This window comes from Strigops habroptila, chromosome 4 (genome assembly GCF_004027225.2).
Source record: "Strigops habroptila isolate Jane chromosome 4, bStrHab1.2.pri, whole genome shotgun sequence".
NCBI classification, from domain to species: domain Eukaryota; kingdom Metazoa; phylum Chordata; class Aves; order Psittaciformes; family Psittacidae; genus Strigops; species Strigops habroptila.
Genome location: NC_046358.1, coordinates 360,530 through 388,499, shown reverse-complemented (window position 1 = coordinate 388,499; position 27,970 = coordinate 360,530). Strand labels below are relative to the sequence as shown.

The window sequence follows — 27,970 nt, the reverse complement described above, 5'->3', positions numbered from 1 at the left end:
AAACAGAAGGAAACACACACTGTCTCCTCCAAGGTGGTCTCTGCTCCCAAGGAACAAGGGATGGGACAAGAGGAAACAGCCTCAAGCTGCACCAGGGGAGGTTTAGGTGGAGCTGAGGAACAATTCCTTCCCCAGAGGGTGCTCAGGCATTGGAACAGGCTGCCCAGGGCAGGGCTGGAGTCACCGTCCCTGCAAGTGTTCACACCCCGTGTAGCCGAGGCCTCAGTGCCATGGGTTAGTGGTGGCCTTGGCAGTGCTGGGGAACAGTTGGACTTGATGAGCTTAAAGGCCTTTTCCAACCTGGTTAATCCCATGATCTATGAAGTGCCATGTGAGATGCTGCAGGGGTTCAATACTCGGGCACAGCCCATCTGCAGGCACAGACTCACCTTCCCCACCGGCCAGTAAAGCCCACGAGCTCTGGGGACCACTCCCGATGCCCACATTCACTTACTGGCCCATGTGGGGAGCAAAGGCCCCAGCCCAGCACCGCAGAGCTGCAGGAGGAAGCAGCAGCACGCGGGTGTCCCACCACACCTCATCCTGTCCCGTCTCACCCGGCAGCGCCCATGGAGCAAAGGTCTCTGGCAGGACACAGGGAAAGCACCACCGATGCCGTCCCACAAGGCTTCGCTCTATCCCTGGGCAAACACACACGTTCTCCCACACCAGGGATAACGGCAGCTTCCCCTCCTGGCAGTGCTGAACGCCTCCTCTGGGATGCTCAAGGTCTGCCCGCTCCTCCTGCTGCTCCATTTCCTTACCCACAGCAGGACATTGGAAAACAACTTCCTTTATTCCTGTTTTAAACTCACAGGTCTGGTTCAGAGCCTGGTCAAGGCACTTGGCAAAGCCACAGTGGTGTTGGCTTGGCTGGGAGCACCGCTCGGGAAGTGCTGCCTTTCCCGGCGGGATTGCAGCCGGATTGCCCTCCAGGACTGACTTTATCTAAGAGCAACAAACAGCAATAAGGAGACCTGTCAGACCTGGCTTACACACAACAGCCTTTCACTCACCCTTTGTGTAAACAGCCATGCCCTGCTCTAAGCCTTAAATGGCTCCACATGGAACAAGCCTTTGTGCACAGGGAACAAAGCACTCAGTGGCTGCCACAGCATCCCAGCACAAATGCCATCAGGAAAGCAGAGGTCCTCTGGTAAATCACATCTCCTTGCAGTGACAGGAGGTGGAGGAGCAGTCAGAGCACACTCTAACACTTTCCTCTCCGGCAGGAGGGGATTCTGGTTCTCAAGGGCTGTAAAACACTTCCAGATGTTCCTCTAATCAATGACACCAAACCCTCCTGCCCCTCATAAAACCATTAGACATGGAGACAAATAGCACAGGACTTGCAGTGCTCTATCACACACAGGGACAAATAGCACAGGACTTCCAGCACTGGCTTTGCCAGCCATGAGGTGTAAGGAAGGATTCCTTGGTCTCTGCTCAGTCCTTCCAGGAAGCCACATCTCCTCTGAGGTTCACAGAAGGGTTCTGAAGGCCACATAAGGAAACCAAAGCAGTGGGGAGCAAACCAGGCACCGTCCAAGGCAGGCAGGACGGGAGCTGCACTCAAGCGGAAAAGCCTCCTCCCTTACCTGGAACTCAGGCTTTACCTCTTGTTCTCTTTAACTCACCCCAGCCCCATCCCATCTACTCCCAAAGCCTGTGCTGCTCCCACCGCATCCTCACACCCCACCTCCCCTGTGTCCCCGGCCGTCACCCCACAACCGGGCTCCGCACAGCTCAGCTTCAGTTTCTCTGCCGAGGTTTCCCCACCTCGTGAGGAACAGCTCAACGCCTCCAGAGCCTCCGCTTCCTCCAGCCCGCTGTGACCCCCCGGGGCTGCCCAAGGCGCCGCAGAGCAGCGGCGGCACCGCACGGACGGGGCAGGGGAGGACGATGGTGTCAGAGCGAGGGGAAGCGGCCGGTGCGCGGCTCCGCGCGGGGCGGTCCCGGGCTCGGCACTCCTTGGTCGAGGGTGAAGGGCAGCTCCTCACCTCCTCCTCCTCCTCCTCCTGCCCGGGGCCGGGCAGCGGCAGCCACACGCGGAAGCCGAGTCCCTGCGGGCTCCACATAAGACCCGCGGCAGGGAACGGCGGCTCCGCGGGACCCTGCGGCGCCCCCCGGGGCGAGGAGAGAGGCTCCGCTGCACCATGCAGGTAGGACACGGGAACTGCTCCTCCCAGGGGTGGTTTTCCAGCACCCCTGAGCCACCCGGAGCTTGGGGGCACGGCACATACCGGGCTCTGTCAGCCTTTAGAGCACTCGGAGTACCACAGAGCTCCCGATCCGCTTCCCAGTGAGCGATCTCATTCCCACCATAATGGGGGTACCAGTGTGTGGTACCGGCTCTGCCATCCCCTGTACCCAGGGACCAAGCCCCACACACCACCCCGAGGAGCCACAGAGTCACCCATGGCCCCATGTGTTGGAGCGCAGAGATACCAGAGGAGGATGGTTTGGACTGAGACCGGACCTTTAGCTTGTATAAAACCAGGAAGAGGCACTTACAGCAGTGAGGTGACAGCCCCAGAAGCTTCAGGAGCACCTGAAATAAAGCAAGGGGAGAGGGGAGATGAGAAGGTTGGTTTTTTAGCTTGAAAAGATAAGATGTAGGTTTCTTCTATTCAGAAAGCCAGGCAGATTCTTTAAGATGTGTCAGCTCGTACATGTATGTGTGCGTCAGTAACCTGCTCCATGAGATTGGCACATTTCTTGGGAAACGATGAGGTAAAGCTGGAAGTGCTCTAAGTGATCGTAATGAACATCCCTGAGATAAGAGCAATTTGATCATCCCAGTGTGGGTGACAGGAACCACCCACACCCTCCCCGGTCCCTGGTTAGGAAGGAAAACAAAGCTGGCAGATGCCACTCGGGTGCATTGCCGGAGTTACTCACTCAGGTGAGTGTATCCCAGCCCAGTGACGCCTGTTCTCCTTTCCCTGGATCCAGTAACCCTGCACAGGGGTTACCTGACCTGTGGCAAGGGGACAAGGACCCCCTGATAGAGCAGGAGAGAAACCTCCTCCAGGGCAGGGAAACTCACATTAACACTGAAATCCCCACTTCTCCTTGTGCCGGTTGCTTCTCCCACACCTTTGCACAGCACAACTCCAACCCCGGGGCAGGAAACAGCGCAACAGGCCCCATCCTCAGTGATAACAGGGATTAGAGTCCAGGGCTTATCCAGCACTTCCGAGCCAGAGTGGCCCTGCCTGCGCATGGGGCCGACCCACCTGCCCTGTGCTGCGGGGTGAAGCCATCACCAGGCAGTGTCCTGGTCCCTGGGACAGGAAAGTGGATGGATGTGGGAGGATGAGTGACCCCCAACCCTGCTGCAGGATTCCGCTGGCTTCAAGCCACATCCAGCCCCACGGCAGGCTGGGCTCCTGCTCGAGCAGCCACGGCTCGAAACAGCCTTTGCTCTGTGATGAATCCAACCTGCCAAGATGCTGCTCTCCCGTCACCGGGGTCTGCACATCCCACCCTGCACTGAATGCAGGTTTACCTGTTACCCCTCAGAGCTGGGTACTGGGGGTGGACTGTGCTAACCCAAAAATAACCCACAGATTCCTGCCCAATTTCAGTCTGTGCAGAGTGGGTGCACCGGGCACTAAATCCCGTCACTGTGGGAGCACAAAGGAACATCAGGTCCTGCTACCACGACATCCTTATCACCTATAGAGCCATACTTGGGTGGCCTGAGAAGTGTCTCAATGATTCTTAGGGCTTGACTGCAAAGTTAGAAAGCACCAAGTACCCCCTGGGATTAGCAATCAGTGATTGCTGTTGCAGGAACATGGAGAAGCAGGGCAGGAGCTGGCTACATCAGGTCAGCGACCAGCAGGTTATCACTGGGAGTGCTGGTGGAGGAAGATGCTCTGCGGAGGCTCCGCAGGCTCAGCCCCAATGCACTCCCCATGAAGGGGGCCCTGAAGCACAGGCAGGGGCTGGCAGCTTCACCAGGGATTTGGGGATAATCTTTCCAATAGCCCAGCCTGGCTGCACACACCAAGCCTCACGGCTGGATGCATCCATTGTGAGCCTACCTTGGCAACCCCATCCGCCGCTCCCCAGGAAAGGGATGTGCTGCTCAGGATGCTTCAGCTCCGGAGCAGGGGACCATGCTGTAGATGGTGGAGCTGGGGGTCACCTGAAAGAGAAGCTGTGATGCCTGAGGTCCATGCACCTCATCCTGAGCCGCTGTGGTCAGCACCAGCAGGATGGGGGTGATGAGCTGACCCCAGTGGCATTAGAACACCTTGAACCCCTTGTACCCAGAGTCTGTTCCCCTCTGCACTGGCAGCCCCAGAGGACAATCCCAGCAGGATGAGGCTGAGAGGGACCAGGCAGGCAGGAATGGGGTAGATCAGCGCCAGCATTAGGGCAGCAGCAACGGGACAGAGCCCAGTGAGGCTCCCACCCGCTCCCCTGTGCCCAGGAGGGGCTCTGAGCCAGGGACATGGAGCTGCTGCACCCGCCACGGGTTTACCCACCCAGGGAGACTAACCCACGGCAAAGCCCAATTATCCCAACCCCAAAACCTGCTTAGGGCTTTGGCAGAGCAGAGAAGGCACCTTAACACGCCACCACCCCCATCCTGACCTGAATCAGGTGCCTTGAGCAGTGGGAAGCTCTGGTTCCTATTGAACAGCACCTCTGGGGGAAGAGCTGTTCAATAGAATACCCCTCTTCTCACTTTGGCTCTGTTGGTCAGTCTCCTTGTGGGTCTTTTGCTTTGGGTGAAGCCTGGGTGCTAGATCCACATGTGAGGGTGCACTTCATCCCTCCCCTCATCCTGGCCTCTGCTGCTCCCACGGCCTCATTCACCAGTGAAAGCTCTGGAGCCAGATCTTACATCAGGACACGGTTGCACCAGAGATTGCAGCCGGATGAACTCGTCTGCCCGGTCCCAGTTCAGGTCACGGTGTCTTCGGTGGCCACAGTGATGATGATACCCCCATCCCCTGGCAGCTCCTCTCTGCTTCTGTGCTGCAGCCCCATGCCCTCAGGAACAGCAGCATAACTGCTTGGTGTGACTCACGGTGTGGCCACAGAAAGAACTACAATAAAACCCGCCAAAATACCACTTTTGGGACAACATCCCTTCCCCTGTTCACAGCACAGCCCTCAGAGCGTGTCCTTACCAAACCCATTGCAGTCACCAGGATCTGAAGCCCAACACACTCTTATTGATCCATTGAAGGACTGGTTGGACCCATCCCCTCTTGCCCAGGAGGGAGCTGTGGTTTCAGAACCAGGCTGAGGTCACATCAGGAGAGCCAGGCATCGAGGATGGGGACAAAGTGGTCTGAAGGTGATGTGCCCCAGCTCTGGGTGCCCAGCGGGTCCAGGCCACCCAAGGGTGCTGGCTGCAGCATCCCTCAGCAGAGGAATGGGAAATCACGGAGCGCTCTTTGCTCTCTGCCCCCTCAGAGCTGCACCTCTTGGGTGTCTGAGCCTGGAACAGTGAAGGTGAGGGGCTGTTCTCCCCTTTCTTTTCAAGCCAGTAGCATGCAGGAGGTGATGGGGCAGATCAAGCACCAGCAGCTCACCCTCCCCTCTGCCCCTTGGCCACACACTGAGGCATCTGTGCTGCTTTCCAAGGATTCATTTCCACCTGCTCTGCTGCACCCTGGTGGGCTGTACTAGTCTCCACTGTCCCATCATCACAACGTAAAACTCCCTTCCCCACAAGCACCAGAACCCCAAGAGTGCCCTGGCTGGCAGGAACAACTGAGGAGAAGAACCACCCAGTGAAGGACTGCAAAAACCACGGTAGCAGGGACAGAGAGAAGTCAGGGGCTGACAGTCTTCAGGTACAAACGTTGAGACATCAGGCGAAACAAGAAGGAGCGAAGTCCAGAGCTGGGAGGTTTTTCTCCCAGTCAGTTCCCTCATAGCCCCAGGATGCTGTAGGTGTTGGGCATGGTGAGTCCAAGAGGAGGCTGCGCACTCAGAGCAGCAGCTGCTCCAGGATCCCTACTGCAGAGCCAGAGCTGGCTCAGGAACACCCCAGGCTGGAGACCGGGAGTGTATGGGAGAAAGCTCCAAACCTGCTCTTACCCTCCTCCCTGGGCATGCCCTGGCGCCTGCTGGGAGAGGGAAGCAGCCAGTGGGTCTCCAGCTGATGTTGGAATGCTGTTTTAGCTGCATGGGCTCTCTTTTGATGCACCCCAAGCTGATGCACCACAGCTTGATCCCGATGCCCACAGCAGGCTCTGATCCACGCATGCCAATACCATCCACACATCCGCAGGGAGAGGTTTGCTCTGTGGACAGTGGGATCTCTCAGGGTGATAGGGCTGAAGCCTCTGCTGTTTCTCTCTTCCCAGAATGAGATTCTGTTGACTCCCTGGAGGGATTTTCCTGTGGAAGATGTGGAATCTTCCCCTCTCCTGGTGAGTTCTGCTCCTTCTGCACCCAGTGAGCTCAGCACAGCCCAAAGAGGGGAGCGGGGCAGTGCCAAGGCAGCAGCTGCCTCCGTTTCTCCATCCCCATTCTCCTCTCACTCCCCATCCCAGGGTCCCCACACACAGTCATGATCCAGGTCCATGCCCCCAAGGGGCTGGAGCAGGGAGGGAGAGCTCTCCATTTGCCACCCCATTAAATCCCTGCTGGTTTCTGTGGGCAGGATGAAGAGAAGTGGGATTTTGTCCTGGTAAGTGACATCCATGAAGTGGGCAGCGAGAAGGAGATCAAGAGGAAGAAGTTCCTGGACGAGCTGAGCAAGAAGGGGTTCACCATCAAGGTGAGGGGCTGCAGGAGGAACAGGCACTTGGCTCTCTCGTGGTACCCAGGATCCCAGCCTGGTTTGGGCTCCTGCATTCCAGGAGATGGCAGAGGCCTGAATCACTGAGCCCATCACCACATCAGTGTTGGAAAATGAACCACTTGCTCAGCCAGGGGAGACGCCAGCCCCTGGCCCCTGCAGCTCTGCCCCATTCCCTCTCTGCCAGCAGTGTTCTAACAGCCCTTCTCTCCCCACTACATCAGAAAATCGAGGACCAGAAGCTCTTCTATGGAGTCCGTGCCCCAAAACACATCTTCCGGCAGTACCAGTGGCTCCTGAGGAACCCCGACAGCCGGCAGCAGTGCCCCGATGGCCACCACAATGTACCAGTGACCACCAGGTACGTGCTGAGCTGGGATATTCACTGCCAGCACCTTGTGCTTCCCTTCCTCCAAACCAGCATCCACCTTCCAGCAGTACCAGGCTTTCCATGTTCCACAAGGCCACCTCCACGTCCCACATCCAAAGTTGCCCGTGTCCAACAGCCAGATCCCTATTGCTTCCCCGCTTCCTTCCCTGGATTTTAGTGCCCACCTTCTCCCTTCCCTCCCTTTTCCCAGGCCCCACAACACAAGTAGTACAAGTTGTATCTTGTAGTACAAGTGCCCGTACCCCCAGAGCAGCCTTTAACCACAGTTTCTCCTTGCTCAGGATACGGATCGTGAACTTCATCCTGCAGAACACGGTGACGCCTGACCTCGGTAAGGGAATGGGGCCGGAGGGATGATGATGCTCGGTGGGATCTGCACAAGGCTCCCGCCCCATGGTGGGCACAGGTACCCCCGGGGAGATGCAGAGTGGGAACAAAGCCAGGGTGCAGCTCAGACATGGAACTTGCTGCTGCATCCAGAGGCTGGGAGATGCGGAGTGCAGGAACCAGCTGCAGCCCCTGCTCCCTCTCCCCAAGCCCAAGCCCAGGTGTCCCCAGAGAGGGGTCTGACACCCCAGTACGAGCAGGCTCTCGGGGCGCTGGCTCTAAGCGTGCACCCTGATATGAGCAGGCTCTCGGGGCGCTGGCTCTCTGGCTCTGAGCCCTCCTGGCTCGCTCCCAGCCCAGCACCGCCTGCGGCACAGCAGCACGTCCGCAGGGATTAGCGCTGATCCCATTGAGCTCAGCCTCTCCCAGGCGTCCCGTCTGCTCCCCTCCGAGGTCCGGGGTACTCCTGCCTGGCCGAGCGGAGCAGAGCCCCACTGACACCCCCCCTGCTCTGCTCTGCCTCCAGAGAAGCTGCGGGACCTGATGAAGAAGAAGGTTTTTGAGGCCGCGTTTCCCCTGCACGAGGTGAGGCCGAGCACATGGTGATGGGGGAGAGCCATGGGAGGCGGAGGAGGCCTTAGGGTCATCCAGAGCTGCATCTGGATGAGGGGCACAACAGAGCTCCCAATGGCAGCCTGGGAATCATAGAGCCATGGAATCATAGAGCCATAGAATCAACCAGGTTGGAAAAGACCTTTAAGATCACCAAGTCCAACCGTTCCCCAGCACTGCCAAGGCCACCACTAACCCATGGCACTGAGGCCTCGGCTACACGGGGTGTGAACACTTGCAGGGACGGTGACTCCAGCCCTGCCCTGGGCAGCCTGTTCCAATGCCTGAGCACCCTCTGGGGAAGGAATTGTTCCTCAGCTCCATCTAAACCTGCCCTGGTGCAGCTTGAGGCCATTTCCTCTTGTCCTATCACTTGTCTGGGTATTGAGGTTGTGCTGATGTTCCTGTGTCCAACCTGTTCTCTCTCCCCAGAAAGGAGAGCTGAGCGAATTCCTAAAGGAGAAATGGGCTCGCTGGAGAGTTATCTTTTCCCGACAGCCCATCGAGAAGATCAGGTAATGCAGCAGAAGAGGCACAGAACATCCCTCATCCGAAGGTCCCACCTGAAACCCAGGAGCTTTATGCCCTTTGCCAGGCTCCTGTTTTCCTTTACATCATCAGCTTGAGCCTGGCTCTTCCCACAAGCACTGGGCTCCTTCTGAAGCCTGAAAGCTCTTTGCCAGGGGCCATCCCTGGGGCACCAGCTCCATCTGCTCATCCTGCAGTAGAAAACAGCCCCATAGACACACGGGCTTTAATGAGCCCGTTTGGTTTCCAACCACATTCAAAGGGAAGGCAAGGTGGGAGCAGAGCATCAGAGGCTGAACCTGGGGCCTTGGGGACAACGAAGGGCTCCTGGAGCCACATTAACACTGTGGGAAGAGCACAGCTCTTGTCTCAAAGGGGAAGAAAACAGCAGCCCATGGCCGGGGAAGGAGGGCAGAGGCATGTCACCATGTCACCATGTCACCATGGTGCCAGTGGGCCCTGGTACGGAGGGAAAGTGCTCAGATGGGGATGTGCCCCCCTGCCCTGGACGGTACCATCACTCACAGCCCAGCAGAGGCTGCAGGACCCCCAGTGCGCCCCTGGTGCACAGGCTCAGACCACTCGTGTCTGAGGTAAAGTTTTCATCATGGTTTGTTGCTGTCACAGAAGGATTAAGGGGCTGAGTATGAAACTGGGGAAGGGGGAGATGTTGGGGGGTGGTTTGCTTTAAAGGCCAGGGAGCTCAGCACCATCTCTGGGTGCTGGTGGGAAGTGGAGTCCTTGGAATAGAGGAGGGGAGGCAGAGCCATCAGCCAATAGTTACCATCATCCTCACCCACTCCAACCCACACCAGAACTAGCGGGATACTGCCTCAAGGAGACAGGAAAAGCATTGCAGGGAGATGGCAGAGCCCAGGAGGAGAAACTGGTGTGGTTTGAGGAACCCTCACCCTCTGCAAGCCTGCCACATCCACAACTGTTCTGTAGGCACCGACTGCAGCTTGGTCCCTCACCATTCCCACCCCTCTGACCTGGCACACACCAGTCCCACAGGCCTCTCCCCTTCCCTCCTTCATAGAAAGGCAGGAGCAGCACTCACGGGACCATATCCCTTCGTGTCAGTGCAAGCAGCTCCCCTGTGACAGATTAACCAAGGGGGGAGGAAAAAGAAAGCAAAAGGAAAGAAAAGGACACCAGGAGACCCCAAGCTCCTGCTCCTTGCTGAAATCCCCTGGGAATGCCGCAGCCCGCGGCTCCTCTCCAGCCGGGCTGACTCTCCCCATCCCAAGCCCCAGACACAGGCATCGCCACCCCTGGACCCCCACCCTTTGGGGCTGTGAGCACCCTGCGGTGCCCAGCGGCGTGGGGTCCATGCTGTGTCCCTCAGGTGGTACTTCGGGGAGAAGGTGGCGCTGTACTTCGCCTGGCTGGGCTGGTACACGTTCCTGCTGGGCATCGCCGCCGTCGCCGGGTTCCTGGTGCTCGTGGCGGGGATCACGGTGTTCAACTCCAGCCAGGTGAGGTAAGGCCTCGGGAATGCCGGACGCATCCTGCTGGGCACGGGCTCCAGGCCGCTGGCACCCCCTTTGCTCCCCTCTGCCCCTCTCTCTACAGCAAGGAGATCTGTGAGGCCAAGGACACCATCATGTGCCCGCTCTGCGACCAGCAGTGTCCCTTCTGGCGCCTCTCCGACACCTGCACCTATGCCAGGGTAGGCAGCCCCTTCCCTTTATTTCTCTTAACTTCCCTTTCCTTCCCTTGCTTTTCGTTTCTTTCCCATCTTTTTCCTTCCCTTCCGTGCCCAAGGCAGGCTCATGGCACAGCTCCATGGAAACGCTCATGGAAAGCTCACAGGCTCATGGAAACGTTCCCAGCTTGTGCTGCCCCAAACCACTAGAAACTAAACCCACCCTAACAAACTGGCTACAACATGTGGGAAACCTCCACTAACCCCTCTAACAAGGAGGGGGCACAGCCAGACCACGGTCTCCATCACCACCGAGTCCCACTGCCCATCCCCTTCCTGCAGATCACCCTCCTGCAGCATCTCTAACCTGCCTCGAGGGGACCAGGGGGGCAAGAAGACCCCAGCCCCTGAGATGCCGCAGCCCCTGCACCCATCACGCTCTTCCCTCATCTTCTCCAGGTCACCCACATGATTGACAACGAGGGGACAGTTCTGTTTGCAATGTTCATGGCCATCTGGGGTAGGTGTCTGGGAGTTAGTGCCAAGCACACCCAGTGTGGAAGAGGGAGCAGCCTGATGTGGCTTAGGGGGAGGAAAAGGGGACACCAACACAGCTTCACCACTCAGGGGCTTTTTAGTCCTCATCACCTCTCCTTTCAATCAAGGCAAGGGGCAGAATCACCCCTTCAGCTCCCCAACACCCCTTACCTGTCCTGCCTGAAAGCTGTGACCCCTTCACCCACCACAGCCTCCTCCAAAGCTCCAACATCCTTTTATAAGGCTTTATGAGCAGGTGTTATAGAGCTGCTGCCTGTGAGTGGTGGCAGCTGGAGGGAGGAGGGTCCACCAGATCCTCCTCAGCCTCCCCAGGTTGCTGCATCATCTCTCAGCAGCGCTGGAATGAGCTCAGCCATGCACTGGGCTCTGAGCTGATGTGATCCCATCACCTCATGGAGTGATTTGGGTTGGACCTTAAAGCTCATCCATCACCATATCAGCTACACATCTCATTTGGCTTTACCAAGCAGTTACAAACAGCACCATAGGTGTGGGCATTGGCTCTTCACCTGCGCAACCATGGTCTGAGCGCCATGGACATGGTCTGTGTGTCACTGGGGGCTGGTTTAAACGGGGATGAGCTCAGGAAGGTCACTCCAGATGACAAGGGGGTGTAAAGGGACTGGCAGAGGTGCAGCTCAGGGTGTGAAGCCTGAACACCATCATGGCCTCTTCCGCTCAAGGGGTATTGTCCATTAGCCCAGAATCACATGTGTGGTTGGCACCACGCAAAGTGCTCTCTTGGTTTATGCCCAATGTCCTGCAGACACTGGGGCTGGTGACATCTCACCCACCTCCATCCCCATCCCCACATGGTGCTCCATGTCCAGGTCCCGTTGGGTGGTAACACGATGTCCACCCCACAGAGGGGTGACTTGGTCCCCAGAGCCACCCCAGTGTCACAGCGCTCCCTCCTTGCCCCCGCAGCCACCGTGTTCCTGGAGCTGTGGAAGAGGCAGAGAGCCAAAGTGGTCACCCACTGGGACCTGTACCGCTGGGATGAGGAGGAGGTGAGGATGGTGTCTCTCCTGCTTTCAGCTTCCCTTCCCTTCAGCTGGAGCTATGGAAAAGCCACATCACAGGGACCCCTTTGCCCAGCTCCACTCTCTGTAGGTGTAAACAGGAGACACAAACAGCAAAGCCAACATGTGGCAGCCCTGGAGAGACAGAGCCCTGCAGAGGGCTGAGCAGATGGCAGCCACCTCTCTGCAGTGCTACTCACCCTTCACAAGGGCTTGAACTCAACCAGTTCTGGCCTTGCTGTTTGGGTTGGGTGTCCATTGTCCATCCCTGTCCTTCTCTGGTGCTGCTCATCCCACAACCACCCCTGGACATCCCACCATGTGGGCTCGGCTCTGCTGGATCCATTCCCATGTTCTGTGCCTGGTTTTGTGTTGAAGGAGGAGCTGGCCCTGGAGCTGATCAATAACCTGCAGCACGAGCCCCGGCAGTACCAGCACTCCTACTTCCGCAGCACCATCGTACTCCTCCTGGTTCTGGTGATGGTATGTGCCAGGGGGACCACAGGAAGATCTGGCTTTGGGGCACAGGGGCTTTCCTCCTTCCCTCTCCCCTCTGCTGCAGGAGCAGCACCTCAGTGTTCTATTGCTGGCCCTGGCACAGGGTGCCCAGAGAAGCTGTGGCTGCCCCATCCCTGGCAGTGTTCAAGGCCAGGTTGGACACAGGGGCTTGGAGCAACCTGCTCTAGTGGAAGGTGTCCCTGCCCGTGGTAGGGGGTTGGAACTGGAGGAGCTTCAAGGTCGCTTCCAACACAAATCATTCTATGATATATGTATGATTTGAGGCCATGTCCAGCTGAGCTCTGGTGCCAGGAGCTGGGTCAGAGGGATGATGGTGCTCAGGGGGCTGGTGGTGCTCAGGGGGATGATGGTGCTCAGGGGGCTGGTGGTGCCCAGGGGGATGTTGGTGCTCAGGGGGCTGGTGGTGCCCAGGGGGATGTTGGTGCTCAGGGGGATGATGGTGCTCAGGAGGGATGGTGGTGCTCAGGGCGCTGGGACGTGCTCTCTCCACAGATCGCGGTGCTGATTGGCATCGCGCACGCACTCGTCATCTACCGGGTGGTAGCAACGGCCCTGTTCACACAGAGCAGCTCCAAGTTCCTGCGCGAACAGGCCAACACGGTGGCCGTGACAACGGGGGCCGTGCTGCACTACATCACCATCGTCATCATGAGCAAGGTGCGGAGCGGGACACGGGCAGCGGGTCTGCTCCTCGCTCCTCCACCATCAACCCTCTCCTGCCTCTCTCCTGCAGGTCAACAGGCGCGTGGCGCTCTTCCTCTGTGACCTGGGTAAGGCTCAACATGGCACCCCCTTGGCCCCCCAATGCAGCCAGGCTCCTGTCCCCTTCCCTTCCTCCAGCATCCCAAAGCATCCACTGGGAAGCTCTTGCATCCAGGTCCCCTTGGGGGCCAGCAGCTCCATGTGCTCCAGGGGGCTGTCCCATGGCCACACCACACTTTGGGGGGCAGTCACCCTATGGGGCCAAGAGCCAGCCGGAGCAGGAAGCCACCACTGCTGCAGGAGCACTCACAATGTGGTTCCCTCCCAGCTGAAGGCTCCCTTCTCTCCCAGTCATGGCTCTGAGGGACTTCCCTGCTTAGCTGGGCTCAGCTCCAACACAGGGCTCGGCTGAAGGGCAGGGACTGCTCCACGAGGGGCAGACACCCCCTTCCAACCCTCAAAGAGCTGCTGTGGCACTCGAGGGGCAGCAGGACAAGGTCTCCCCGCCCTGTGACTGAGCCCCTGTGCTTTGCTCCCTCCCCCAGAGAAACCACGGACCTTCTCCCAGCGGGAGAACACCTTCACTGTGAAGTTCTTCACCTTCCAGTTCTTCACGAACTTCTCCTCGCTCATCTACATCGCCTTCTTCCTAGGGCGGTGAGTGGTGCCCAGGCGGGCCGGGGGCAGCCCGACTGTCCCCAGGGCCTAGGGACAGCCCAGTCCCCCCACCAGGCACAGGGGAACAATGGGAGGGCCATAGCGGCGGGTTGGGGAAGCCCCTCACCTCTCCATCAGAGCCCCGAGGATGATGCCCCACCATCAGTGCTGGGGCTCAGCAGACGTCGCTGTTGTTCCTTCCCCACTCAGGATCAACGGGCACCCAGGGAACTACGTGCGCATCGCTGGCAAGTGGCGGCTGGAGGAGGTGATGCTCTGACCCTCCCCACAGCTCCTGCTCTTCCCGCCCCACTGCCCGGCGAGGCAATGGGAACCTCAGCTCCCGCCCTGGCCGGAGCCTGGGGACACAGCTCCTCTCCTCTCGCCCCTCGCAGTGCCACCCCAGCGGCTGCATCACCGACCTCTTCATCCAGATGTTCATCATCATGCTGCTCAAGCAGACCATCAGTAACGTGGTGGAGTACCTCAACCCGTGAGCTCTCCTCCAGCCCGCACAGTCCTCCCTGCTGCTCCGGGCAGCTCCTACAGGGAGTAACTAACCCTGGTCTCTGGGCCAAGGATCCCTCCATCCCCTCCCAGCCCCGCTGTCCCCTGCAGGCAGTACAAAGCTCTCCCTCCCTTGCAGCTGGATACGCCACCAGCTACGCAGGAAGCAGCTGCAGCGCCCCAAGAAGAGGAACATGATATTAGGGGAGGAGGAGGAGGCCGAGGACCCCTGCAAGAGGCAGTGGCTGAGCAACTACGAGCTCAACGAGGTCAACATCTTCAGCCTGTTTGATGAGTTCCTGGAGATGGGTATGTGGAGCAGGGGGTCAAGGAGGAGGGATGTGGGTGCCGAGCCACGTGTCCCCCTTGGCTGGAGAGAGCCTGACGCTGGGGAGCCCAAATGTAGGCAAAGGAATGCTCTGAGGCCAGCTCCACCAGCCCTGGCTCACCAAAATCATCCCCAAACAAGAGAGCAGGCAATGGGCTGGCCTTGGGCCCCTGCTCAGACGCTCCTCTCTCCCTGCAGAGCCAAGGGGGCGGCTGTAACCCCAGGTTCAACCCATGTCCTGTGGGACCCCACAGATCCCCCTCTCCAACAGCCCTGTGGGCAGTGGGGGTCCCCTGTAGGGTCCCCAAGACAGGTCTATCTCCCCCTTTCACCCCTGCAAAGCCCCTCTGGCACAAGTCACCAGGCAGGACACAAACCACCAATGCTGTGGGATGTCCCCGTGGTGGCTGCTCACCAGAGCCACATTGCCTCCTCGCAGTGATCCAGTACAGCTTCACCACCATCTTTGTTGCCGCCTTTCCCCTCGCCCCGCTGCTGGCCTTCTGCAACAACGTCATCGAGATCCACCTGGATGCCATCAAGATGCTGCGGCTGCGCCGGCGCATGGTGCCCAGGAAGGCCAATGACATCGGTGAGATGGGGCACTGCTGGTGCCGGTGGTGCTGGTGTGAAGCCCCTTTCCCAGCATGAGGCCCATGAGCATCCCTTTGCCAGGGACTGGTACCACTTAGAATCACAGAATCCCAGAGTGGTTTGGGTTGAAGGGACCTTAAAGCTCCTCCAGCTCCAACCCCCTGCCACGGGCAGGGACACCTTCCACTAGAGCAGGTTGCTCCAAGCCCCTGTGTCCAACCTGGCCTTGAACACTGCCAGGGATGGGGCAGCCACAGCTTCTCTGGGCACCCTGTGCCAGCGCCTCAGCACCCTCACAGGGAAGAGCTTCTGCCTTATCTCCAACCTGAACTTCCCCTGTTTCAGTTTGAACCCACCACCCCTTGTCCTGTCCCTGCAGCCCTTAAACAGTGGCCGTGAGCTGCCCAGGGCCTCACTGCCGCTGCTCTCCCGCAGGAGTCTGGCTGATGGTCCTGGAGGCCATCGGCATCCTGGCTGTCATCGGGAACGGGCTGGTGATCGCCATCACGTCCGACTTCATCCCCATGCTGGTCTACAAGTACACGTACAGCCCCTGCGTGACGCAGAACAGCACTGGCGTGGAGTGAGTGCTGCCCAGCAGCCCTGCCTGCTGCAGCCCTGCCTGCAGTGCCCCTTTGCAATGACCCTGCCTGCTGTGCCCCTTTGCAGTGTCCCTGCCTGCTGCAGCCCTGCCTGCAGTGCCCCTTTGCAGTGTCCCTGCCTGCCTTAGTGCCACCAACACAGGGGCAGGAGGCAGTTGAGCCTTTCCCCGCACCGGGATGGGGGAAAGGGGAGCAGGGGAAGGTTTCCCAGATGGCACCTTCCTCAGCATCCCAACCAGCCTCCTGCTCACACTGTCCCTGTGGTGGGTAAACTGGAAAGAGCACCATGTAAGGACTGGGTGCCTGTGTGTGCTCTCTCCTACCTTCTCCCTTTCCCTCCAAGCCCTGGCTCACTGGCCAAGTCCATCAAACCGGACAGAAGCCTCAGAGACATTCATTTTCCCCAGGCTTTGTGAAAATGGGCAGCCAGGGAGGGGAGGGAGAGCCCCTGATGGGTGCTGCCTCCCCTAGAACGGGAGGCTGCAATCTGTGCTCAACCACACTACCAGCCACCCGAGAATCCGCACACCAGGGAACCCACAGAAAAGCAAGCTGCAGCCAGACAGGCTCAGCAGCAATCAGAGACCCTTGTGTCTTCTCCAGCACACAAGAGCTGTGGGTTGTGGCTCACCACAGCCCCGGTGCACCATGAACCCACAGCCACCGTGTCCCCCCACAGCTGCTCCACCGGTTACATCAACCACAGCCTCTCCACCTTCCGCGTCCAGGACTTCGAGTTCTACACGAAGCTGCCCCAGATGCCACCAGGCTTCGCCACCACCAACATCACAGAGTGCAGGTAACAGCAGCCCAAAGCCATCGCCCAGCGGCATTCCCGAGCCCCTCACCAGGACATCCAGCCTGGAGCCGGGGAACATGCGGTGGTGGGACAGGGCTGGGAGGCAGCTCCTCTCGGGTGCCACGGAGGAGCCCAGGCAGGATGCAGGGCACGGGGGGTCTGCGCTGGCACCCACGGGGCTGTGCTGCAGGTACCGGGACTACAGGAACGCCGATGACTACAGCTACACGGTGCAGTTCTGGCACATCTTCGCGGCCCGGCTCGCCTTCCTCATCCTCTTTGAGGTGAGCACCCAGGGGGAGGCTGGGGTGAACGGGGAGGAACGGTGGCCGGGGAAGGGGCTGGGCCCGGGCAGCTCCTCACTGCCCCTTGCTCTGTGCAGCACGTGGCTCTGTGCGTGAAGCTGATTGCAGCCTGGTACATCCCCGACGTCCCCCTGTCAGTCAAGAACACGTTCCTGAGCAAAAAACACAGCGACCTCCGTAAGGAGCTGAGGTGGGTGATGCCCAGGGGGTGCCGGGGGCTGCTCTGCACACACAGGGCCCAGGTCCAGACGGAGACCCAGTCCACGGGCTCCAGAGCCCCACATCAGGGGGTCACTCCCCACCACAGGCACAGTGGGGCTGCTGCTGCCCCTGGGGCAGCTCCTCCATCACCCTTCTCAGGGTGGCTTCTCCCCCAGCTCCCAGCTCAGCCTCTGCTACGGCAGAAAAGGTTCTTTTTAAGATGAGCCACATTCTGTATAAATGAGAATCCATTTCCCTCTGTGCCCATGGCCTCACTTACTAGCTCAGGCACCCAGGTTGCAGGCACTCAAGGCCAGGGAAATGAGTCCCATGGGAGGTGTTCACCCTTTAGTGCTCACCAGAGGAAGGGGCTGCTCCACTTGGGCTTTTCCTTCAGAAAAAGAAATGCTCCAAGTTAAAACAAGACACAGTTTTGCCCAAATTTTCCATTTCAACTTTAAAAAACCCCACATTAAGTCTTTCAACTGGAAACAGAACTGATGTAACCAAGAGACACAGGCTGGGCCGCCCTGGTGCTGCTGTCCCCCACGGGCTGAGCCCTGCTCATGTCACCCCGTCCCTGCTGCCACCCCAAAGGCCAGGCACCAGCAGAGCTGAGCAGGGCTCAGGGAGCACCACGCTCCCACCATTCAGCCCTCATTCCCTGGCTTCCCATTGATGGAGGGATTCCCACAAACAGGGCTTCACCATCAGTGTGTCATCCCTTCTCCATTTATTTTTGGCAAACACCCTGTTCCCACACCTCCCCATTGCTTCCCCATCAGCCAGCTCCCCTCCACTGAGCCCGCTGCTTTCCCCCCAGCATGATGGAGTACTCCACCGAGGTGTAGCCACTGCTCACCGAGGAGAAACACGGATTGAGCCCCTTCCCAGCCCGGCAGTGCCGTGGGCACGGGAGGAACCACCACGGCAGCACCACGGGCCACATGTCCCGGCTGTGACCGGGCTTGGACTTGAGCTGGGAAGTGACGATGTGACGGTGGCTTCATGGGAGCAGGACGATTTCTGCCTCCACAAGGAGGAAGGAAGCTGTGGCAGAGCTGGGATGGCACCTTCCCAGCACGCTGCGAAGCTGGGACCATCCATGGGGCAGCATCCAGCCGCTGCCAGCGAGTGCTGTGGGGCTTCCTCATCGATACCGCCCCAACGTGCAGCACAGGAAGAGCATTTACCTCGCTTCAGGTTTCCTCTCCAGCTCCTTTTTTGCACTTTGGACCCTGTTTCCTCTGCTTCCAGTGACCTTCTGGCTCTTGCACCACCAAGACACTCGAGTCCTTCCTCCTTCACCACAGCCAGCACCATCCTCCTCTCCACACGGCTACAAGGCTGCAGCTCCAACCTGCTGGATTCCTGGATGCTGGAAAACCACCATTGTTCCCAACTGAGCTTTGCTCCGGGCTCAGCCGAGCCCCTGCCCCAAACACCCCACAGTTGTGCCTGGCTCCCACGAGCAAAGCAGGAAATAAAGCTAACATCCATGTGGAGACAGCAGCCAGAGCGTCAGCTGTGCTCACACCAGCGTCGTCCCACCCCCCTCCTTTGCCACTCCCAGAAACCACCCCCAAAACTGCTTCTGTCTTCATGCGGATAATCAAAAGAGGCCGGAGCTGAAGCACCCGAGGGCCACCCATAGCTGTGGGTGACCCCATAGAGTGGGTGCTGGCTGGTGAGAGGCTTAAAAGTCGGTGCTTTGGCCACGCACAGTGGGAAACGGCCTGTTAACTGTGCTGGGGTGAACCACTGGCAGGGCTTTAGAGGGCTCTCTTGCTCCAAACCACGACCTGCCAGCACGAAGCCAACGTTCTCCACCTCCCCCCTGCAGGAGGGGGTGTCTGCAGCAGGGAGCAGGGGTCAGAGCCAGGCTGGAGCCGTGGCGCAGCAGCACTGCAGCGTGTCTAACCCATGTGCACTCCCAGCTCTGCTCTCTGCCACGTCCACCTTTAGCAACACGCTCCCTGACTCCGGGCAGAGTTATTTGTGCTTAAGGAACAAAGTCTCTGCTCGTTGCTGCCCAGGAATGATAAAGAGCTGCCCAGGAATGATAACGTGCCCTCAGACGTGTGATGCCACTCGTTGTGAGTGCAGGCACAGCCCTTTGATGCCCATGAGATTCCCCACTCCCCAGGTCAGGCCTGCGCAGCCTCACCAAGCTGGGTTTGCAAGTGTCTGGGGAAAAAGCTTTTCTCTCAGTTGTTCCCAATTCCAGTTAAAGGGGAGGCAGCAGCACGAGCTGGTGACCACAGCTCCATTTCCAGCTTCCTTATGGTCCTTGTAACTCCAGAGCAAATCCACCTGAGCCTTTCAAAGCTTTAGAGTCTTCTTTCTTAGTAAGAACTGGAACATGTAACTGGTTTGTCAGTTTAACCTTGAGCTCCACCCTTCCACCCCCTCCTCTATAAAGTGACAAGAGGTGCCTCCCTGTGCCAGAGGGGAATTCTGGGGTAAACTGAACAAAACGCGGGTGCCACAGCGTGGCCATGTGTGAGTGTGCACATGTAACAGCAGTGACAGCCACCCTGAGAGCTCAGAAAGCCACAGACAAGCAAACATGAGCACCACAAGTCAGGGACAAGTACCTCATTAGGGCTGACCTGCCTTGTCCTGTAATTAAGAGCCCTCAGCAGCCCAGAGAGAGGAGCAGGGATCATGACTCAGGGTCTGTTACTATGTGGCTCCTCATCCTGCAGCAATATTCTCATTTCTGGGACTTGGAAGCAAACCCTGGCTTCATATCGATGGCCTTGGAACATAGTCACCTGGCAGCTCTAAATAGCTTTCATGTCATTAGCTTCAAGCTGTTAAATGCATCAGGAACTGGCTGTTAATGAGCTCACACTGCACAGTAATTCTCACTCACCCACTGGCTCACAGGGAGCATCTTGTGCTGTGGCAATGCAGGAGGAGGCAGGACAGGGCTGCAGGACACAGCCTCAGCTCAGCAGGATTCAGTGGAGGGTTCAGATGCAGAGCTGGGACTCTGTGTGTGGCTCTCCCGGCAGTGATGTGCCTGAGAACTGCACAGAAAGGCACCAGCGTTAACTCAGCCTCAAACCCTCACTCCTGAGAGCGTGGAAAGCCATTAGGACCTGGCAGGGACTGACACCAGCCCCGCTCCCAGCCCTCCGGCTTCTCATTTCACTGCTGCGACCAAAGCCACCCCCAATCCTCAACTGTAACTTACCGTCAGGAGTAACTCTGACGGACAAGCACAGCCTCATCAGCTCCCAGCGTGCTGCCAAACGCTCTCACCCCCAGGACTTGGGCTTGCTCCTTGTGATCCTTTATCACCCCACAAACCCGTTCACCCTGGCTCCTGCAGTGTGACCGTGGCATTGTGGACAACAGAGCAGCCCCCCCTAAAGAGCTCATTACATACCTGCTGCCCTGGCCGTGCAGGCAGCTCCTCGCGGGAGGGCACGGACCAAGGGGCCGTTCCCACAGCACCAGCGCTCCAACGGGCTTCCCTCAGCCCCTTTTCGCCCCAAAACAGGCCAACAGCACGGGTATTCCACACAATCACCAGCAAGGATTGGGAATTGGGGGTGTTTTTCCAAGTGAACAGGCCCACAGACCTGCCTGTGACCTGTACCTGTGTATATACACCTTCACTTCACCGGGTCTCATCCAGACGAGCCCCGGCCAAGCCGCGCACCACCCAAGCGCACTTCACCAGCGCTCGCCTCCATCCCGCCGGCACGGAAGCTTCCCCCGGGGGCTGTGGGAGGCGCAGGCGCCGCGCTGACCCACCGCCGCCATCCGGCCCCACTGTCCCCCGTTACACCCCATCTCCCCGCCCGCCGCGGAGAGCGCCGCCATCTTGACTTAGCGCGGGGCACGCTGGGAGCGGTAGTGCCGCGGCCGCAGCCGCAGGGAGGGCTCAGGGGCGGCGGGACTACAACTCCCGGCGTGCACCGCGCGGCGGCAAGGGCGCTTCCGGCCCGCTGTTGCCATGCAACCAGCGCGGCGGCGGCTGCCCGGGGCGGGCTCACACGCCCCAGCCCCCGCGGGAGGTGAGAAGCTGCGGGGACCTGGCACCGTCCCCAAGCCTCTGCTCCTGCTTCATGTGGGGCCTCACAGGAGGAAAACGGCCCCTTTTCTGCCCATTCTGGCCCCAAAGAAAAGGGGCTGGACGGCTGCGGGTCACGTTGGTGTTTGCTTGCAGCAGCTGAGGCTGCTGTTGTGCCGTTGCTACACATGCAGCCCTTGCAGCCCGTATAGCCTGTGCCTGGGGCATGCAAAGGCTCCCGTCATAGAATCATAGAACCCCAGACTGGTTTGGGTTGGAAGGCACCTTAAAGCTCATCCAGCTCCAACCCCTGCCACGGGCAGGGACACCTTCCACTAGAGCAGGTTGCTCCAAGCCCCTGTGTCCAACCTGGCCTTGAACACTGCCAGGGATGGGGCAGCCACAGCTTCTCTGGGAAAAGTCTGTGCCAGCGCCTCAGCACCCTCACAGGGAAGAGCTTCTGCCTCAGAGCTCATCTCAATCTCCCCTCTGGCAGGTTAAAGCCATTCCCCTTGGCCTGTCCCTACAGGCCCTTGTCCAAAGCCCCTCTCCAGGTTTCCTGGAGCCCCTTTAGGCCCTGGAGCTGCTCTAAGGTCTCCCCTTAAGGAGTTTCTCTTTTGATCTGCTTCTCATGCTCTGGGGGTGCAGCCCAGCACACGGGGGTGTTCTGGGCTCAAGCGCACACTGAAGCTGGGTCATGGGGAGCTTCTCCTCCCCCAACACCGCCAAGTCCTTCTCCTCAGGGCTGCTGCCATCTCAGTTATCATTACCAGTGATCACGGCTCTTTGAATGGGCCCAGTTCCCCATGGCCAGCACCAGCTGGAGCTGTCCAAGAGGTGGAGAAGGGAGATCACAGGGAGAAGGAAACAGGAGCCCCCTGCCCAGCCTCTCCCACCTCCCTCCATCCGTAACTCACCTTAATGAAGCCTGAGAGCACCGAGTTTGCCAGTGCTCAGCAAACCACAGCCCCAGACAACCAGCTCCTCCCCGGGCTGCCCCCATGTCAGACACCTCCAGCCCCCGGCACGCTCCGGTACAAGCCCCCGGCTGTCCCTGTGGCCGTGGATCCGGTATTACCGGTGCTGGCGGTGCCGGGTGCGGGTTCCGTCTTGCCCCAACACCCCCATGAGCTCGCAGTGAGCAGTGGGGTGCTCCCCTGGGCCCCGGGAGCCCCGCAGCCTGGGTGCGCTGCTTCCCCCTCCTGGTTCCCTCTTTTCCCCTCCCCTACAGCCGAGTTGCTGCGTTCTCCCGCAGGTTCAGGTGAGCTGGAGGTGGAGCAGGGGAGGAGGGACCGAGCCCTGCTGCAGACCTGCCGCTGGGGCCAGATCCGGGCACAGGGCAGGGGCTGGGACTGGGAAACACATAAATCAAGTCGAAAGGAAAGGGAAGAGAAGGGAACCAGCAGAGATCCGGCAGGAGCAGCCAGCGGGAGCGGCACGAGGGCAGGAGCTGCGGCCGGGCACGGGGAAGCATTGAAGGTAAATGCAGCTTCTCCTCTGCTCCCCCTTCCGTGTCCATGTCCTGGCTGGGGCCAGGGGGCTGCCCGTCTCCCCTCCAGCCCTTGGCTCTCCCGCTTGCTCCCTGCCTGCTGCCTGCCTCGCGTTCCCTGTGCCCGTGCTCTGGGGGCACGCTGCAGCCCAACCATCGCTGACCACCACATGGCACCCACCCCATCCTCTGCTGTGCCTGGAGCAGACCCGGGTGTCCCCAACCCCAGGACGTGGGGAATGGGAGTGTGCTGCTGCCCGTTAACCTGCGCTCCTCCCTCCAGCCAGCAGCCCCGACACCGGCCACCCGTGGGGCACCCATCGACATTTCATGGCCCGGAGCAAAGGGGCCCCAGATGGGTGTTTAGGGCGTCCTCGAGCTCTCTGGCCAGCCTGTGTCTTGTTGGGGCTGCCTTATTTCTGACCGTCAGTCTTCCACTGCCTAAAGGAACTGGACGAGCTTTAAGGTCCCTTCCAACACAAACCAGTCTGGGATTGTATGAAATGATTTACAAGTGACCCAGCCAGGCAGGACCAAGCAGAGCTGGATCATCCCCACCAGGCAGGAAAAGCCCCTCAGCGCCCTGGTGTAGTATCTCCCATCTCCTTCCTCATGTGAAAACCGGGTGGACCGGCTCATCTCTACCCCTTGTTCTTCCATTCCTGGAGAAACCCAGCTAAACTTCAGGTACAAACCACTTCCTATCTGCTCAAGCTGAACACTTGTTCAAGTTATAACTGTCCCTCTTGTACCTTGACCCACCTTCACCCCACTCCTGGCACCAGCGCTGCTGTGCCAAAGGGAAGCAATGAGCCGCAGTTCGCAGCGGTTCACAGACCCTTCCCCTGCCACACCAGCAGCAGATCCAGCTCCTCCAGGGCCGAGCCCAGCCTCCCCAGCCCCACTGTTACCCCAAACCAGTTTGGAACGGGGAGCAAGGAAGCTGTGGGGCAGAGGAGCCGGGGGAGGCGTTGGTCCTTCCTGCTCCTGTTCCGTGGGACGTGTTTACACAGAGCCACCAGCACTGTGACGTCCTTGTTATTCCCAGAGTGCGCCCGGCACCCACTCCCGGTGCTCTGCGGGTGCCTGGGGATGGAACAGCCCGGCCCTGATGCTGGGCTCTGCTTCACCCATTGCTCCCAGTGCCCCGTCACGCTGCTGTGATTTACGGTGCCCTCCCTGGGCCCCCCCTCCCGCAGGGCTCTTGCAGCGGTGCTGACATTGACTGTGTGAGGCCAGACGGGGGCCAGTTCCCCCAGTCCCTGTGCACCGTCCTCGGGCTCCCGCCTGCACGTTGTGTTGCTGTGCCTGGCCCCAGGCATGGCCGCGGGGCAGCAACGCACTGAGCCTCCTAATGCGGGGATAGAGCTGCACCCACTGAGCTCAACGCTGTGAGAACCCGTGTTTCCATAAGTCACAGAATCCCAGACTGGTTTGTGTTGGAGGGACCTCAAAGCTCATCCAGCTCCAACCCCCTGCCACAGGCAGGGACACCTTCCACTAGAGCAGGTTGCTCCAAGCCCCTGTGTCCAACCTGGCCTTGAACACTGCCAGGGATGGGGCAGCCACAGCTTCTCTGGGCACCCTGTGCCAGCGCCTCAGCACCCTCACAGGGAAGAGCTTCTGCCTCAGAGCTCATCTCAATCTCCCCTGTGCCAGGTTAAAGCCATTCCCCTTGTCCTGTCCCTACAGGCCCTTGTCCAAAGCCCCTCTCCAGGTTTCCTGGAGCCTCTTTAGGCACTGGAGCTGCTCTAAGGTCTTCCCCAAGCCTTAAATAAAATAAACCATCCTGCTGCTCAGCTAGCAATTTCTAATGGGCACACAGGCTGAAGCAGCACTGCAGCCAAGGCGGGGTGTTGGTGGCATGAAGAGGGTCTCACTGAGCCGCCCAGACACACCCGTGGGACAGCTCACCCCATGGTTAAACCACAACTGCGGCTCGTTCCCCTCGCTGGCCTCTGGTTTGAGCCAAAGCCACGTTTTAATGTCCTGCAGCCCCTGGTTGGTCATTAATCACCTTCTGCCTGGTCGGGAGGCTGGGAGGGGGGTGACACGGTGACCAACCAGCCCTGGCCAGGACACGGCTCTGGCTCAACCCCAGAGCAGCCCCCGCTGCCCCCGACCCGCACCGCTGCGGCCCCATGGGGACAGCCGGGGCGCTCCCTGTGCCACCCGGCCGGAGCCGCCGGCGCTCACGGAGCCGTGTCTGACCCATTCCAGGCCCGGCCGCCCCGCGCCGGTGCCGCATGGACTTTGCCCCCGGAAGACGCGGCGGCGCGGGGCCCTCGTGGTGCCCGTGATGCGGCAGCTCCCCGCGCAGCGCCCCGGCACACCATGGCAGGTAGGTGCGGGGTGGGAGATCCATGTGCTTCCAGCTGGGAAGGAGCCCGCATGGGGTCCCGCTCGCTGCCCTGGGCTTTGGGTCCATACCAGCCCCAAACCAGCCCAGCCTGCTGCGAACAGCCGCAAGCACCAGACCCCCGCGGCTGAGCCTGCTTTACCGGGGAAGCCGGGGTGGCCTCAACACTTGTCAGCCCAGTGGGAGCGGCATCAAACCCCCCCTCCCCGCTGTGCCCCCAGACCCCTGCAGTGTGCCCCCCGAGATCCTCGTCCCCGCCACCAACCAGACGCTGGAGCTGGCGCTGGGCACCCACGTGGCGCTGAACTGCACCGTGCGCTGGGCGGGCACCGGGCAATGCCAGCACAGCCCCGCATGGAGTAAGGACGGGCAGTGGCTGGGCAACGGCAGCAGCCAGGACACCGCCTGGTAAGCAGCACCCCACGAGCTGTCTGTCTGTCTGTGAGGGTGGTCACTGCACAGCCCAACCCACATGGCCCCATCTCCCCACAGGTTTGCCCCAAATGCCTCAGAGCAGTTCCTCACCAGCGTCCTGCAGCTCAACCTCACCCAAGACACTGACTTCGGGGTGTTTGCCTGCTGGGTCAGCAATGCCACGGCCACCTTCACCCTGCAGAGAGCAGGTAGGGACACACCAGGACACCTCCAAGGAGGTCCCACTTCCCACGGGCAGGAACAGCAGCCCCATGGAGACCATCAGGGCAGGTGGTAGGGCACTGCTGCCTCTCCCAGGGCAGCACATCAGGGTGCCCTACACCAAACCCATAAATCCTGCCCCAGTCCTTCAGCTCACCTTGCCCTTCCCTGCCCTTGCAGAGGTGGCAGGGCACGTGCCCGCCGTGCTGGCAGCCCTCCTGGTCCTGGTGCTCCTCATACTCGCGGCCGGGCTGTACGTACACTGCCGCCTGAACATGCTCCTCTGGTACCGGAACCGCTACGGAGAGCTGGAGATCAACGGTGAGACCCTGGGCAGGGCACCGGGGTGGTGTTCCCTTGGGAAAAGCACCCCCCCAGCATCACCCCCTGTCTTCCCGCAGACGGGAAGCTGTACGATGCCTACGTGTCCCACGCCTCCGCCCCGGATGACCGCAAGTTCGTCCACTTCATCGTGAAGCCGCAGCTGGAGAACCGCTACGGATACAAGCTCTTCCTGGACGAGCAAACCATCCTGCCCAACGCAGGTGGGAGCAGCCCCACATGGGGCCAGGATCACACCAGCACCCCGGGGCCTGACACCCCTTTCCCTGCAGAGCCATCAGCCGACCTGATCATGAACGTGAGCCGGTGCCGGCGCCTCATCGTGGTGCTCTCCGTCGCGTACCTGGAGCAAGACTGGTGCAACAGCAGCTTCAGGTAGGAGCAGGTCCTGCCTGCGCCCGGGGGAGAGGAGCCGGCGGGTGCCTCGGCCTCCTGGCACAGCCTGTCTCGCAGGGAAGGGCTCTGGAGGCTGCTGGAGCTTTCCAAGAAACCCATCTTCATCGTCTTCGAGAGCCAGTACCGGGAGATCCACCACCCTGCCATCAGCCTGCTGAAGCAGCACCGCAGCGCGGTGACCCTGCTGGTGTGGCGAGCCAGCTCCATGGTGAGAGCCGAGCAGGGACCCGTCCCACCAGCACCCCACTGCCGTCCCCAGCACCCCGGTTTGTGTCAGCCTCCCCACAATGCTCCAGGGCTGCTCCCTGAGCTTTGGTGCTCCTAAAGGGCAGGTTGGGACACTCGCTTTAGAGGCAGTTTAAAAACCCAACCAGAACAGCCCAGCGCTGGTGCTGGGTCCCCACAGCCCGGGTCAGGAGCCCCCCGGGGTCTGCCCCAGCCGAGGCACCAGGTGAAGCCTCAGCTCTTGGAGCAAAGCCTCAGCTCTCAGGGTGAAGCTTCACCCATGGCTGCTCCGGCCCTTCCAGGGCCAGGCTGGGAGCGGAGCCCCGGAGCGTTCCAGCCGGTTGGGCCGGTTTCTCCACCGGCACAGCCCTGGCCTTGGCTCAGCTCCCGGTGCTGGGAAGAGCCAGCTGAGCCCCACAAAGCCCTGCATGGGGCTGGGTTTGGCCTGTGGTGATCCCACCGCGGCTCATCTCCTCCCTGCCCCACACAGACCCCCTCGTCCGACTTCTGGAAGGAGCTGTGCCTGGCCCTGCCCCGCAAGGTGTCCTTCCAGGGGCCCGTGGGGGACCCGCAGACCCAGCTGCAGGAGGACAAGGACCCCATGCTGATCCTGCACAGCAGCTACCTGGACAGCGGCAGCGACCTGCACCCGGATGGGGACCTGGGTACACAGCCTTGTCCCCTTGTTCGCCTGGGGGGGACAGATGTGCACTGGAGGTCCCCTTTGGGCTTTGCTTCACCCTCCCAAGGCAGCTGGGCTGGGTTCAGCCCCTTCCCCAGCGCCTCAAGCCTACCTTAACCCATCTCCCCCCTCTTCCAGGGCTCCGGGAGCGTGTGTTCAGGAGCTTCCCGCCTCCCCGCATCGCCGGCCCCGCCGCCCCGGTGCCTGCCGCTGGGACGGGGGGGGCACAGCTCAGGGACAGTCAGAGACCAGAGATCGACGTGTCAGACCTGGGGTCCCGCAACTACGGCGCCCGCACGGACTTCTACTACCTGGTGACGGAGGATGACATCTGAGCGGGGCCACGGGCCAGCAGCGGCGGCATCGCCCTTCCCACGGGCTGCACGGACACACACCACGGCTGGAGGAGCCCGGGCTTTATGGTGGGACCAAAGCCAAGGTCGCAGTAGGGAAAGACTCCTCCTGGCTCCTTCGGGCAGCACGCTCCATGGTGGAAAACCAGCACCAAGGGACACCACAGCCCATAATGCCTGGGCACCTTTGGGTGCTGGGCCCCCCTCCCTCACCATGGGCAGCAGGGACATTTTCCTGCCAATGGATTGGCGCTGGGATGGGTGATGCTCTGAGAAGCAACGTGCCCCAATCCCAAGGGAATTGCCTGAGAGGAGCGGCCGCAGCACCCCCTGTCCCATGGAAACCCCTGTGGCAATAAAAAGCTGCTGCACCAAGTGGGTCCCAT

General features: G+C 60.1%; 2 protein-coding genes and 1 long non-coding RNA gene across 6 annotated transcripts; 2 read left to right on the top strand and 1 right to left on the bottom strand.

Moving 5' to 3' along the window:
* The first annotated feature begins 2,092 nt into the window (after positions 1 to 2,092).
* ANO9 (anoctamin 9) lies at positions 2,093 to 18,588 on the top strand. Its single transcript, XM_030485079.1, has 24 exons — positions 2,093 to 2,162; positions 6,339 to 6,404; positions 6,638 to 6,754; positions 7,000 to 7,136; positions 7,448 to 7,497; positions 8,020 to 8,078; positions 8,538 to 8,620; positions 9,982 to 10,116; positions 10,209 to 10,305; positions 10,741 to 10,801; positions 11,767 to 11,849; positions 12,240 to 12,344; positions 12,873 to 13,037; positions 13,114 to 13,150; positions 13,628 to 13,739; positions 13,950 to 14,007; positions 14,135 to 14,232; positions 14,386 to 14,555; positions 15,014 to 15,166; positions 15,604 to 15,751; positions 16,450 to 16,569; positions 16,760 to 16,853; positions 16,952 to 17,064; positions 17,899 to 18,588. Exons 1-24 carry the CDS (start codon positions 2,157 to 2,159, stop codon positions 17,924 to 17,926), a joined length of 2,295 nt encoding a protein of 764 aa, XP_030340939.1. The 5' UTR covers positions 2,093 to 2,156; the 3' UTR covers positions 17,927 to 18,588.
* Positions 16,543 to 20,971, bottom strand: LOC115607593. 3 transcript variants are annotated; one of them, XR_003991288.1, is made up of 4 exons: positions 20,686 to 20,971; positions 19,954 to 20,110; positions 17,356 to 18,453; positions 16,543 to 17,005 (listed from the first exon to the last, which is right to left on the bottom strand). It is a non-coding gene; the product is annotated as an uncharacterized LOC115607593 (long non-coding RNA). The 3 variants fall into 3 exon arrangements; XR_003991287.1 differs by having other exon boundaries at positions 20,473 to 20,935; XR_003991289.1 differs by lacking the exon at positions 20,686 to 20,971 and adding an exon at positions 20,278 to 20,679.
* Positions 20,972 to 22,436: 1,465 nt separating this feature from the next.
* On the top strand, positions 22,437 to 27,959 carry SIGIRR (single Ig and TIR domain containing). 2 transcript variants are annotated; one of them, XM_030485076.1, is made up of 10 exons: positions 22,437 to 22,581; positions 24,812 to 24,932; positions 25,172 to 25,358; positions 25,443 to 25,573; positions 25,767 to 25,907; positions 25,988 to 26,131; positions 26,201 to 26,303; positions 26,382 to 26,532; positions 27,040 to 27,214; positions 27,370 to 27,959. In XM_030485076.1, the coding sequence occupies exons 2-10, from the start codon at positions 24,926 to 24,928 to the stop codon at positions 27,564 to 27,566; spliced, it is 1,236 nt and encodes a 411-aa protein (XP_030340936.1). In that variant the 5' UTR covers positions 22,437 to 22,581; positions 24,812 to 24,925; the 3' UTR covers positions 27,567 to 27,959. The 2 variants fall into 2 exon arrangements, with proteins under 2 accessions (XP_030340936.1, XP_030340937.1); XM_030485077.1 differs by lacking the exon at positions 22,437 to 22,581 and adding an exon at positions 23,129 to 23,278.
* Positions 27,960 to 27,970: the final 11 nt, after the last annotated feature.

What these genes read in the sequence shown, in the direction of transcription:
- ANO9 (XM_030485079.1), top strand. An exon ending in CCGCGTTTCCCCTGCACGAG is followed by an intron (nt 8,079 to 8,537) that starts GTGAGGCCGAGC and finishes CTCTCTCCCCAG; the next exon opens with AAAGGAGAGCTGAGCGAATT. An exon ending in AATGTTCATGGCCATCTGGG is followed by an intron (nt 10,802 to 11,766) that starts GTAGGTGTCTGG and finishes TTGCCCCCGCAG; the next exon opens with CCACCGTGTTCCTGGAGCTG.
- SIGIRR (XM_030485076.1), top strand. An exon ending in CTTCACCCTGCAGAGAGCAG is followed by an intron (nt 25,574 to 25,766) that starts GTAGGGACACAC and finishes CTGCCCTTGCAG; the next exon opens with AGGTGGCAGGGCACGTGCCC. An exon ending in AACCATCCTGCCCAACGCAG is followed by an intron (nt 26,132 to 26,200) that starts GTGGGAGCAGCC and finishes CTTTCCCTGCAG; the next exon opens with AGCCATCAGCCGACCTGATC.